This window comes from Eulemur rufifrons, chromosome 15, assembly GCF_041146395.1.
Source record: "Eulemur rufifrons isolate Redbay chromosome 15, OSU_ERuf_1, whole genome shotgun sequence".
NCBI lineage: Eukaryota > Metazoa > Chordata > Mammalia > Primates > Lemuridae > Eulemur > Eulemur rufifrons.
This window is the reverse complement of record NC_090997.1, coordinates 88,782,241-88,797,116: the sequence shown is the minus strand read 5'-3', so window position 1 is coordinate 88,797,116 and position 14,876 is coordinate 88,782,241. Positions and strand designations below refer to the sequence as shown.

The 14,876-nt window shown below is 32.7% G+C and overlaps 1 protein-coding gene across 2 annotated transcripts in view; it reads right to left on the bottom strand.

Annotated features, from left to right (window-relative positions):
* Window positions 1-705: 705 nt before the first annotated feature.
* VTA1 (vesicle trafficking 1) overlaps window positions 706-14,876 on the bottom strand; it is a 50,810-nt gene continuing 36,639 nt past the window's right edge. Inside the window, exons 6-8 of one of the 2 annotated variants that reach the window (XM_069487864.1) lie at window positions 14,388-14,564; window positions 8,134-8,214; window positions 706-2,146 (exon numbers count right to left, since the gene is read on the bottom strand). In XM_069487864.1, the coding sequence (XP_069343965.1) occupies window positions 2,001-2,146; window positions 8,134-8,214; window positions 14,388-14,564 (404 nt within the window). In that variant the 3' untranslated portion in view covers window positions 706-2,000. The remainder of the gene's footprint in view (window positions 2,147-8,133; window positions 8,215-14,387; window positions 14,565-14,876) is intronic. The other variant, XM_069487865.1, reaches the window with a different exon arrangement.

The window sequence follows — 14,876 nt, the reverse complement described above, 5'->3', positions numbered from 1 at the left end:
GTAAATAAGTTATTGTTAACAATTTACACTATTATTATAGCATTAATATTAACAACAATGAACATTTATGGAATCCTACCATGTGCTAAGCACTCCACGTAGTGTATCTCATTTAATATCACAACAATCTCTGAGGTGGCTAGTGGTGTCACACTTTACAGAGAAGGGCTGTAACACCACGTAGCCCACTCACCGGTGGACTCTATGGCTTCCATGTGTCTCCTTCCCTCCCTGCGCTCTCCCAGCTGGGAGTCAACAGGTAGGGTGTGAAATAAAAGGTGATTAGTTTGCTTTTTAGTATCCAGGCATGTTAAGGTTTGAATTAAAATCTGCTGATCTATAAATTGACCTCTTAAAACACTAAAGCTCATCCTAGCCATTTTTCTATTATAAGAACATTCTAGAGAACTATACCAGAGTACTGGATTTCTAGATGAAAATGGTAAACCCTACAAATGTTCACATATCTTGTAAAAGATATGAAAATGTTTTTTGGGGGCTTGTTTTTAGGGGATTGTTTTTTGCGATAATTTAGAATTATTCATTTAGCCTGAATATTCATTCTACCAAACCCTGTATGACAGTATTGTATTTATGCAGAGAAAAATTGACACAAATGATTATAAGTTAGTGATTCATTTTTTTTTTTTTTCAAATAGGATGTTAGACTAGGTGTCAGTAAACTTTTTCTTAAAGGGCCAGACAGTACATATTTTAGACTTGCAAGTCATACAACTCTGTAGTTGTGGAAAGCAAGCACATATAAAACATAATGGGTATGCTTTTATTCCAATAAAACTTTATTTACACAACAGGTGGCCAGCCCATGGGCCACAGCTTGCTGACTCCTTAGTTAAAAGATTCCAATCTTAGTGGCATGAATGAAATGGACCAGAAATTTCAGGAAAGTTGTCAAATTTACTTTAAAAACAAAACAAAACTGTTTCTTACTCTATAGAAACATCCATATTCCTGTAGCTAAAAATAATGACTTAAAAATGACAGGTTTAGCATGCAAATCAAGACAGACATTTGGCTCTGTAATAAGCTGAACTAGTTAAAAGAATCCTTGTATTTATTTTTCACACAGCACAAATGCAGGTGACATAGTAAGTCTGTAATTCCCCACAAAACTTATAAACGTAAAACCCGGGAATCTAAAAGTCTTATAATCTTCTGCATCATTCACAGCTGTCCGCCCTATGGAATCTATTCCACAGCAGCAGAGGAGAACCTTAACTTAAAGCACCAAGTTTCCAGGCATTACTACAAATATCTTCTTTTCATTCTCTAATACATGCAGTCAAACTGCCTACGAAGCAAATACCAATTCACCTTAAGCTTCAATGGATAAGGGAAAGCAGCTGGGAAACCAACATTATTCTTAAGTCTAAAAGTGATCCTACTTCTTTACCTCACCGTATTTCCTTCCATAAAAATTTAAACTTTTAATGCAGTTATATTTAACACGAAATAAACTGAATTTTGAACATAATGTCTTTCAGATTCATTTAACAGGTTAGGACGTTCATTTTTATTTTATGTCTTGAGGAAAACAAAAACGTATCTCTAATCTAGAATATTCTGGCAATCTTTATTAGAAGTTAAATTTAGAGTTTTAAAGCAAAGTAATATGGCCTGTTTATCCACACAGTATTAAAAAAAATTCCCCTAATTATATGCAAATTATGATATAAGGCTTATTCCCAATATACATTTTATAGAGGTATGTTTTCATTTTTTGAAGTAAAGATTCAATGGGCACTTTCAGGGTCTTGCTAACATTAGCCCTATATACACAGAGATAACCAGATCCACCAAATGGACAATGAAAACTGGTTGAGGCTGATGATGAATGCTTCGATAGGAATCTGATATATATAGGTTGCACTGTTATATTCAATGGAACTGAAGTCTTCCTTAAAACTGATGTTGACAGGCAAATGGACTGTTAGTTTTTTATGCCAAAAATACATGGAACTGCTTGCTGTATGCAGGCTTCATTCTCTGCCTGTCGTCAGTAACTTGAGGGCCTTCTGCAGATTCTGTACAGCAGTGCTTACATCCTCATACTGCAAAGCACTGCCGGCATATTTGCAGTATTTCTGAGCTCTAGCAAAGTCCTCTGGGGTTAGACGGATATCCCCTAGAAGACAAAGAATAATTAAGATATTTATAAAAATATAAAAAGTGTTCTGTTAGGTAAATTTTTCTGTTCAAGATTAAAGAAAATATTTAAGGTTATGTAAAAACACAAAGGTTTTTTACAGTACTATATGAATTTTGGTAAATTTTCCTTCATTCTTTTCAATTTTTTTTATTGCTAATATACACCATAGGTATGCCAATACATAGTAACTTATATAAATAAGATTTTCCTTCAGGAAGCAATAAGCAAGGAGTCTTTCCATTTTAGCAAATAAATTGCAAAAAGAGTTTGTGTGAAATAAGAACAGTAGCTTTGGTGTTTTTGCTGGAGTTGCTGAGCCTCTCTTTTCATGGAACAATACACACAGACTAAACCATTCAACCTTCATTTGAGCTGGAATATAAATATATCCCTTAATAAAAAAAAAGGTGAATAAAACAAACTTTATATAAAAATTACATGTCGCATAACTTCTTTTTAGTATAAAAATGTTTTACATTTTTGTGCCATCTATTTAAAAAATTCATAAGCTTTGCCAAAATTTTATATCATTAAAATACACAATTAAACATGTAAACAGCCATTACAGATTATTTCTCCAAAACTTATTCTCACCAAGTTTTCTAGTCATATACATGATTAATATGTATAGAGTCCAACTAAATAATATGGGTAAAAAAAACACATTAAAATATTTCATTTAATCTAAGACATGAATATCTTTGAATATATATTTCTAAAGACAAAATTAAAAACTGATACTGTATCTTATCTTTTGAAATAACCACATTTTCTCTGGCAATTTTAATGGAGATACTAAGGAGTCCCGATCCTTTAGGCTGGGGCATAAAATACAATGAGCAGATGATATATTTTAATTCTTTTCATAAATAGAATGACTGTTTAGTTGCTTTTAGATTTTGCCATATATATAGCATAAAATTAAAACTTTGACATACCTAGGTAAAGACTCCAAAGTAGTTAGCAACTCCAGGTAGGCTGAGACTAAATTCTGATCCAAATTATTGTTTTCTAAAATTTTCAAAGCGTATCCTAAAGTTTCTAGCTCAGTGTCAGGCACCTATAGGTGCTCAGTAACTTTAATGAAAGAACATGAAAAGGCAGTCTGTAACTTTATTTCCCACATTTTAAAATAAAGTTCATATAGAATTAAACATTAATTTCAGATTTTAAGTAATACAATTATATACTTACATAGAATAACTAGTACAGTGTGCTACATGAAGTAAGCCTTCAAATATTTGTTGAATTAATATTATTTAAGATTACATAAAATTTGGTCCTTACTATTGTAAGAATCAGAGATTACACATTGCAATTTTAACAGAAATCATTTTAATTTCCTTGAATTTCAGTCTTGCTTAGCAAGCAAGCAATATTAATCAATAAACTAGTAGAATATAACTAGATACTTAAAAAAACACAGTATTTAAAAAACACACAGTATCTCCACAATTCTACTTTTAGTATTTTAATAACTTGGCATTTGTTATCCATTAAACCTAAAAAATAACTATCTTGCAGTTCTGTTGACAATTCAGTCAGGCACACTTCAGTTCATTCTTTTTTTTTTCCTTGAAAAATACCTACCAGATTCTTTAACAGTTTTTCAAAAATATATTTAGAGGCTCTAGTCACCTAGATACATATACATACTACCTAGGTGAGTGAGACACCTTTGAAAACTAAGTTTACCTTGACTCTGTTCATTCTATCCTCTTGTCTCATAGCAATCTTTTAAATATACGAGGCATCTGTCCAGAACTTACCAGACTTACTGGGAGAAAGCTGCAATACTCAAACTAATCTTATTTTTACAGTATTAGTTTTAGCACTGTTTGTCTGACATATCACTTATCTATTAAGATAAAATGTGTACAATGGCAAGAACTTTGTCACTATTTTAGTTTTTATAAATTAAACTTATCCACAGTGATAAAACTATTTTAAAACACGAATACTGTATTTTTCAAGAAATAACAATCTCAATATTTATAAAATATGAATGAAAATATTTTAACAGAAAATTACTTAGGTATATAATTATAAAGCTTATAGCTAGGTATAATAAACTATACAATTCATATGTAAAATAAAATAACTAGATAATAATAACCAACGTATAGACTTAGATTCAAAATGTAACCTATACACATAAAGAGATATTACATTTTATTTTCAATAATTAAAACTACAAGCTTAAAAAGCCAGTCAAATAGTTACCTTTTGATATTTTGTAACAAACAGGCGCTCTCCTTTATTTTAAAAATATAGTAGTCTACAAGTCATTAATAATGTAAATTAAAATTTTACATTCAATAAAAATGAAATCTGTCATCTGATTATGATTCTTTTAAATTAGCATTTAAAATCTCAATAAAGAAAACGCAAAAGACAGAAGAAAAAACACATGTTCTGCAACTTGCTTTTTTACTTAGCATGTCTAAGTGATCTTTTCATGTGAAAGCTATCATATTCTTTTTAATATGCATACAGTATTCTACAGTAAAAATGGACCATAATTAATATAATCACTTTCCAAAAATGGGCATTTAAAATCACTTTTTATATTACTATAAACAATGCTGAAGTAAGTAATTTTGTAAATACTTCTGCCCATGTCTAAGTATTTCTTTAAGATAGACTCCTAAAAGTGGAATAGCTAGGCCAAAAGGGCCAAAATTATAAGTACTTATAACTTTGATAGTGACATAATGCTACTTACTATAAAAAAGCTTTATCAATTTATATTCTCACCAATAGTTACGAGTTATTCCCCATAACTTCAGTAACAGATTATCAATCTTTTATAGTATTTTTGTATCTATTGACATCAAACTCACTTTAATTTTCAATTTCCCTGATTATTAGTAAGGTTGGGCATCTTTTATACATTCGTTGCACATTTGCATTACCTGTTAATATTTTTGCCCTTTTTTTCCTACTGATTTGAGTTTTACTTATTCGTTTGTAGGGGCTCTAACATGCTCTAGACATGAGTGCTCTACTTTTTAAATATCCACTGTGGTTTGGATATTTGATACCTTCAAACCTCATGTTGAAATGTGATCCCTAATGTTAGAGGTGGGGCTTAATGGGAAGTGTTTGGGTCATAGAGGTAGATCCCTCATGAATGCATTAATGCCCTGGGGGGTGGTGGTGAGTGTATGAGTTCTTGTTCTATTAGTTTTAGCAAAAGCTGGTTGTTAAAAAGAGCTTGGCACTTCCCCTTTCTCTCTTCCTCTCTTGCCATGTGATCACTGGACACTTTCTGTTGCCCACTCCCGTTTGCTTTCCGCCCTGAGCGGAAGCAGACAGGCCCTCACCAGAGGCAGATGCTGGTGCCATGTTTCTTGCACAGCCTGCAGAACTGTTGAGCCAAATAAACCTCTAAACTTCTTTTCTTTATAAATTACCCAGCCTCAGGTATTCCTTTATAGCAACACAAAAACAGACTAAGACAGTATCAAATATTTCCCCCTGGTTTATTAGTTACACTTTAATATAATGGGGAGGGTCTTTTGTTGTATGGAATTTATTACTTTTCATTTGTCAAACATGTTAAGACAAAATCAAATGAAACACAAGATAGGTATGTATCTAAGGTAATTTTTTCCCTGACAGCCAATTGTTGTAAGATCTCTAGTCATAATGATCCAAATGGCACCTTAATCATTAGTTTAATTCCCAAACTGTGTGGCCTGACTTACATATTCTCCATTCTGTTTCACTGAACTATTGGTCTATTCTTTTTCAGATCTTTTCACATTAAATTTTAGACAGAGCTTTTACAGGTGGGTGGGGCTCTAGAGAGGAATCTGGAAACTGAGTTTTACAGAGGAATATAGTATTAATTGGGCAGGTTATCTATCTAGCAACAGATAAATTATTTTCCACTATTACTTACTCTCCCTACCTTACCACTATTTTTCTCCTATTAAATACACAAATACTCTTAAAACTAGACCTTTTGGGAATCAAAGGTCATCATTGTAGCTCTTAATTTTAGGCCTTATAACTCATCTGCTTTTTGCTAAAACTAGAAAAAGTAGAATAAATTTAAAGTAACTTATACACTTAAATATAAGTAAACGATATACTACATTTAAATGTATACTAAGCGACATAGTCGCCAGTGCTTGACGACCTGACCACCTTATCAGCAAAGAGTGAGTGGATTGTGCTCCTCTTCAGACAGCACATACTTCTAATCTCTCCATTCCTCTAACTTTTTTTAGATTCTGAATCAACTGTAGATAAATCTTTCTACTGTCAGACTAGTAAGTCAACTGAATACAGAAGTAAAGAAACAAAACTTACAAAATTCATACTATACTTAAAGTGCTATCACTCGACCCATGGGACTGGGATCGTGTTGGATATTTTATTACTTTCAGAGTGATATGTGCATATGATTTAAAAATTAGGACAGAACTTATTAATAACTGTGTATCACTGGTAAACTCATCTGCCCTGTCCCTCCTCCCCACCACACTTCAAATTATTTCTTTTTTTTTTTTTTTTTTTTTTTTTTTGAGACAGAGTCTCACTCTGTTGCCCAGGCTAGAGTGAGTGCCATGGCGTCAGCCTAGCTCACAGCAACCTCAAACTCCTGAGCTCAAGCGATCCTCCTGTCTCAGCCTCCCGAGTAGCTGGGACTACAGGCATGCACCACCATGCCCGGCTAATTTTTTCTATATATATTTTTAGCTGTCCATATAATTTCTTTCTATTTTTAGTAGAGGTGGGGTCTCGCTCTTGCTCAGGCTGGTCTCGAACTCCTGAGCTCAAAGGATCCGCCCACCTCGGCCTCCCAGAGTGCTAGGATTACAGGCGTGAGCCACCGCGCCCGGCCCAAATTATTTCTATATTTTGTTGTTCTGTTACTTCCCTAACCCTAACTGATAAGCTAATTCCACTGTTTCTTGAGTTATCAATTTTTAGACATTATGTGCTAGCATTCTACTATAAAATATAAGAATTTAGCTCACTTACACTATTCATTCTCTCTTGGCCTATCTTCTCCAACTTTTATTCGTTCTTTTAATTTTCCTAGTTACATATTTCTGTCTTCTATCTCTCATTCTATCAGCTTTAGAAACAAATCTCTTGGCATTCCACTTCTGGACACTCCTAATTGACAACCTTCTTTCATCTATTTCACTAGTCAACTTTCAGAAATATACCTCTACCTCCACTTGCAAGTGTTGATATTTATATTCTGTCCTAAAGGAAGTATTCTGTGTTTTGTGATAAGCTCTATGCCAACTGAAGGAGAATGTTCTTTGTGTCCAAGTCAAATGAAATTCTTTTCTTTTTATTTCATAATTCTATTAATTATAATAATTATTATAATCGAATGAGGTCTTCACTATAAATATAAAAAGATTAAATCTCAATAGACATAAGAAAAACAAACTCTGAATGAGGAAGACCAAAATAAACACAACACTTGACTTGGGGTAAAAGAACAGAGAGGTCAGAAAAGTAGTAAAGATTACAATTAACGAACCAATCACCTGGCCTATGAAACAACCAACCAGAATAATTAACCTCAGAGATTTTTATTTTCAACAATGGTCAGTTCCTTTCTTTTCAGATAATCTAGTAACTTAGTGCAGATAAGGAAGATCATAGTCACAACACGTGGTAATCACGAACTAATGTAATCTAACATAAACTTTTATGATGGCTTTGGCTAAATGTTTGTGCCAATATATCCACTAGTATACAAAAAAAGAAACTGTAACAAAAAGGAATACCTTGGATTTTGATATTTTTGATAATACCAAACAATCGTGGTTTATTTGAGAATCCAGTGAACATAAACATTCAAGGAAACGTGTTTCAGATTACCTAGAAACTCAAATTTAAGTAAGAACATTTAAATATATAGCATTTCCAAGGTAAAATTACAAAGTAACACTCCAAAACAGGAGATACAATATATCTCACAAACTTACCCTGGGAAACTGTACTGAAAAGTGTGGGATCAATGGCAGGAATAGTCTGTGGAGTAGGCTGGATAGTATTGCTTGTTACACCTGCAAATCAGAAAAGCACAAATGGGTATAAAAGTGTTACACCATTCAATTATATACTAGGAAAGCAATTATAAGATTATGGGGGAATTTCATTATTTCACTTAATTATTTTCTTGAAACATTAATGGATTCTAATTGGATATACTTATTTGATGTTGGAGGCTGGCAGAGAAAATATGCAGGAGAATACATTGTGAGTATTTACAACTGTATTGGCTATACATTTCCTAATATGTATTTTGTTTATCTAATGCTTCAATTTACTTCTCAATTAAAGCTTACCAAATATCTGTAGACGTAAAAGACTTCTACTTCCTACTTTTCATTTTCTTAGCCAATTAAATAATTTTGGGGACAAGGTGAGATGTAATTATGATTTAGTTTAACTTATGAGATGAGTCCCATTTCATCACTGTGCATGAAATTACAAATTATACATTTCAAAATTTCCAGTTCTCACATTTTTAAAATGGTATTTTCATATATCCAATAAACAATTAGTTTGTTTTTACTTCATATTAGAACTTGCCAAAACTATCATATTCAGTGAATAACTAAGCATTCTTGATTAATGGTAAGGAATATACTAGAGTTGAAGATTATTAATCATCTAAAAATTTAACAAAGTGTTGAAACATTCAAAAGAAGACTTCAATGATTCAATCAGCAGGGAAAGCAAATGAAGAAAAGCTAATTACTCTAAATCAATGGAGAATAATCTCTCAAAACAGGGTTCATTTGCCCCAACCTCATAGGTTAAATTCAAATAGACAATTTGTAGTAAGAGTAAAGTGGGAAAGACTCTGGGATAAGAAAAAGCAAACAGAGGAAAGGGTGAAAACAAAGTAGGAAGTTTCTAGGGGCACAGAAACATATCTAACGAGAGTTCTAGAATGTTGGTTTCACAAAAGATGATTAAAGTTCTAAAATACAGTGTTTCTGGCATGAAGTTTTGACTTTGAAGAACTTTCTCATAAACCTAAGGGAAAAAATAGTTTAAATAAACATGATTTTACTTCATTTAATTTTGCTTTAGAGCAAACTAGTTTCATTTCTACAGCCTTTGGAACTATAAAAAGTCATGAAAATCTTATTGTTTAACTACAGATGAAAAGTGAAGCACAAATTTTAAACAGTACAAGAAAATACAAAGATGAAAGCCTGCCTCTCATTCCTACTCAGAACCACTTCAGGGTTAGTACCAGTTTCTAGGACACCCTTCCACTGACATACAAACAAGTGTGAGTCCACCCCAATCTCTCTATGACAATGCTACTCTTTGCTAAGACATTTGTGTTTTGAAATTTCAAAATCAAAATCCCCTAGAAGGCAAGCTTTGTTTATGTTTTGCAAATGGTAGTGAGTTCTGTATACTATACTGTTCTGTGCAGTTTTTACTTAATGTGCCTTAACAATAATTCCAGATCAATGCATATAAATCTGCCTTGTTCTTTTTAATGGCTACATAATATTCCATGCTATGCATGTACCACAATTTTTAAAGCTATCAATTACTTACAGACATTAAAGTTGTTTCCAATCTTTTGCTACTATAGATAATGCTATAGGGAATATTCTTATATACTGTGTGTGCATGAATATATTTATAGAAAAATTTATAGAAGTATAACTGCAAAGTTAGGAGACCTATAAATTTTAAATTGACCAATGACTATTTTTTGCTTGATTTTTATAAATGCTAACCAAATATATTACTGTAAACATTTGACATAATTTTCTCCACAAAACTTGCCAAACACTAAAAGGCATGTACATACATAATATTTAAAAAAAATGCTAGAATGTAAGATCTGACAGGGATCTTCAGAGACTAGTCAAGTCTAGTGCTCTGCAGCAGCTGTACTTGAAACTTACGTTGATGATTATACATATTATAAAAAGGGAAGACTACAACACTCTCTCAGTCCAATCTACATATCAATGCCATTCCTTATTAAAAAATTTTTATTTTGACTAAATTAAAATCCTACAAACAAACCCCTCTTTTTATGGAAAAGGTATACTTTTTGGTCAGCAACCTGCTTTAACTTTTAAATGCTTATTTGTACATATCCATATGATTAATAGGCAATATTAACAAGAACAAAACAGAATTTCCTGGGAGAAAATTTTTAGTTACGTGGAAAAATTTCATTTAAGTGTTATTAAAAAAAAAGGTAGTTTGCATTTTATTAAGTCTTGTGGTGAGTCATTGAACTAACGTTTGAACTGACTACATGCTCAATGTGCCTCACGCGGCACAGTGAGATGCTGCTGCCTCTTGTTTGTCTTGAAGCACTGAAGTCCTCTTGGCAGCCACAGTGAGCATGTTTCCACCGGGGCCTCGAGCACTGACTCAACACAATCTCAAAAATACCTGTCAAGCTAGGAAAATGGTTTTTAGTTTATGCTATTTATTTATTTTTTGAGATGCCCAAATTTAGTTATTTTTCCTTCTTCTTGACTTGGGTAGGTTTCATTTGTCAATTTGAAAATGGGTTACTGTCCCCTAGACTGTAATACGTTGGAATGATGTGATAATAAAAACACTTCTGGCGCAAAGCAGATCTGATTTGGAAATTTCTTTCTAATATTTAACAAAAAAGAAGTGTTAATGAGTAATTTCTGGTTAACTTCTAAGTAGATGGTTATATAGCATATTAGATGGTATTAACACATATTAAAGAATTAAATATTATAAGATTTCTAATTAAATACTAAACTGTTCTGTTGACTAAATGGCGTGGAGATTCTGAAAAGGGAGACGTGGGTGTTGGTTAGAAAACTAAAGAAGACTGTCCAAAAGTGGAATTAAACAGAACCCTGGAAAAATGTAGCATTTGGAGAGGCACAGAAAAAGGGAGAAAGACATGCTACACATGAAGAACAGTGCAAGCCAGGGTAAAAAAGTAGGAGGAGTGAGTTGAGTAAAACTTCAGTGTAATCACGGGAAATAGCACTGAGAGAAATGTGTATGCCCTAATATCAACAACAGAGTATCAAAGCCTAACAGAAGAACTCCAGTGCGCTCCCTGGTACTCTGACACAACACAACGCAGATTTTGATCTATGTATGGGTTGAGCTGTGTTTACAATTAAAAAGCTAGCATGATTTGAAAATAATTCTGTTATTTAATCTAATTAGATTTATTACTATGGTCTTCTTCCATAATATTTATGGACTGTAGAAAGCTTATGATTCATGAGAAAGAAAAAACCGCACACTGTATCACCTACATGTGATATTTGCACAGTGGTTAAAGCACAAGAAGGAAACACTTCGTCTGTTTAAACAATCACTATCCCTGTCCTCATTGCACCCCCTTTGCTTTTTTGTGGAAGAACTAAAAACTGTAAATTAGTACATACTATTCTTTTCAGCTATCTTAAGGATTTCCCTTTGATAAAAGTCCATCCTGGACCTTTATATGAGAGAAAGTAAATCATTCTTAAAGTGAGTAAGAGGGGAAACATCTGCTATATTTATAAACTAAAAATGTTATTTTATTTTTTATTAGGCAACTATGAACTGATTTTTTTTACTGTTTCAAATACAATAGAAAAAAAATTCGGGGCCAAGAGGAGGAGATTCCAACATCTCAAACCAATCTTAAGGGGAAACACACTATCAGAAAAGTAGGTTTTGACTTGACAGGATTTTACTTTCTTGGAAGAAGGGACATAGAAGGGATGTGGCCAAAACATGAAGTCAAATAAACTTGGATTCAAATTCCGGTTCTGTCCATTACTGGATATGCTTGTTTTCCCTTGGATAATTGCTTTCTCTCTTTAGAGTTTGTAAATTAGAAACAGCAATCTTTAATTTAGTTGCTGTACAAAGTGTGTAAATTAGCTATGGTAATTATTTAAATGCTAAGTCTAGAAGCATTTAAACAGGATAGGACCCCATCTTACAAAAGTTCTAAGGTTTTTAGTTTTATTCACCCCTTTGAGGAACAAAAGAGAGAGAAAACAAGAGGCTCATGCCAGAGTTAACTGGATAAAAATAAACTGTTCATGCCAGAGGACTTTCTAACAGAATACCACCTCCTAATAACTATCTTTATGTCTAGAATATTCCAACCAGGAAATATTGTCTATTAATTTGAATCTATGAAACTACCAGTATTTTGCCATTTTTATTATATAAAACTAGCAATTTCATATGGATCAATCTAATATAGCCCTCCTACTAAAAGTGTGTTTGTCTTTCATATATTCATTGTGTTCCTGTATATAATACATTTGTATATGTGCCAATACTACAACTCTGCCTTAAGATATGTTGCCTAAAGCAGCACCCCGTGGGGGGCAGCCTTTCTGGAAGGTTAATACCCTACTCCTAGATGTGACAGTTCTCTTGATTCACAAAACAATCTTAAGTATTCATTAACTTGTCATTAAATACTCTTTCTTTGGCATAGAAACAGGAAGGAAGAGGGGGAAAAAAAAAAGGGAAAGGAAGCTAATTTGCTGAACACTGATTTTGTGCTAGGCATAGTACTACCGAATTTTTATACCTTTCTCCCTTTAATAATTAAAATAACCGTAAGTATGATTAATTTCATGTTAGAAAGAGGAAAAACCTAGGTCAAGAGAATTTGAATACCAGTTGAGTTTGTGGTTTAGCAAGGGGTAGAAACTAATAACCAATACTATTTGATCCCCAAATGCATTTTATTTCCCTATGGCCCCTGTATGAGAATGCCTGTGTCTGGGACTCTTGATCAGCGTTTAAACTTTTGAGTATAATTGAACAGTATTCACCTAAGGCAAATACACCTAAATAGGTGGTTTTGCTTACATTATTCTACCTTGGAAATACTATTTCTAAAACATAATAAAATATTTAAAACAGTGTTGCATGAAATTTTACTTACAAAACAAATTCAAATTGGTTCGTCTATTAATGTCATCACATAGGACATAAAGCATTGAAAAGTCAGGGTAAAATACACCAAATGAAGACACAAAAGAGATCAGTGCTAAAATTATCACTTTCATCAATAATCCTAAAGAGAAAATATTAGCAATATCTACAGAGAATATAAACTTGGAAGTTTTAAAATAGGAGGAAAGAGACTAAATAATTGTTGCTACAATGATCACAACAAAAACTTTTAAAAGTAAATTCAACTTATACAAAATAACCTACATGGTTTGGGTAAAATAGGCTGACAACTAAAAGGCAGTGACACAATAGTGTGTTACATAATAGAAGCAGCAGAAATCAGAGGTCAATGGATGACTCGTATTCCATTAATTAAAATTTTTGAAATAACTGTAAAGTTTAGTACCATGGGTCACTTTTGTATTGGGATAAATACAAATTTTTTAAGAACAATTCTTGAAAAAAATTAAAATAAATTAAATGGAGAATTCAAATTATCATTGTTAACACCCTTCTATTTGAAAGGAAGGGTGATACTTTGTCAACAATACAAGTAAATGAAGAATACTTTCAATTTTGTGCAAGTGCCTTTATCTGCTGACACTGATTTACTACTGGACACTGGTTTCATCAGATCTTTTTTCTATGAAAATACAGATATACAGTATTGATTTATTCAAAGATGGCAGATATCTCTTCCCTGTTTTTTTTAATTCATACATTTGTAAGGTTAAAAAAAAAATCTTAACCCTTCCTTTCACTTGTCTGTGATTCTCCTGTTACTGAGATTCTGCACCTCAAAGGTTTTTCCCATTATCAATAATACCCATGTCAGGGCAGGGGTAGGGTCCTCAGGGAATGAGGCAAGACAAATTTAATCTTGCTATCACAGTGAGACCCTGACCCACACATCCCATGGCAACCCCACTCACCTCAGTGCTATTCTTAAATAATAGTGAAGGGGGAGGGGAGGGGAGGGGAGGGGAGGGGAGGGGAGGGAAGAAAAAAGAATAGCAATACACATGCAAAGCACAGAAACTACTCCTATTAATAAAATATAAGGTTAATATTAAACAAAACAAATATTTGTTATTTCTCAAAAATGGTAATACAACTAATATTAAAACTTCAATTAAAAGAATTTATTTTTTTTGGTGGGTTCAAATGGAATTTAAGGACCATATATGCTCACAACCATCATTATGAAGCACAAATATGATAAGCAGTACAGCAATTATTTATAAAAGGGGAATTAAAAAATTGTTCAGTTTTAGTTTCCTACCTGTGCTGTGAGGTACTTCTGCTGGTGTATTAGCTGGAGCATGTGCGCCTGGAGGAATCTGTATTCCAGTATAGTTGCCTGACGGCATGTTGCTTGGGTCGTAAGTTGAAGATGATGATGGCTGAGGTGGCTCAGTGGGCAGAGAGGTTGCTCCAGCATCTTCATTTTCTTCAACATCTATTATATAATACATACACAATGTTAAACTAGGAATTTTTGAATACAAACACCAAGTATTCTTATTTTGCTACATATACAACAAATGAAATCTTCAAACACAATTCTATTTAATGTAGTTAACATGCAGGCTCTATTTCTTAAAATAGTAGTTTTAATTTTTTTATTTTCTTAAAAATTTAATTTTGCCTGACAATATGATTATCACTCCCTTCAAAATAACAGTTCCTAATTCTGTAAACTTTTTGCATATATTTTTCTTTAAAATAAACTTTCTTTAAACTTATGAAAAATCAAGGACATTTTTGGTAA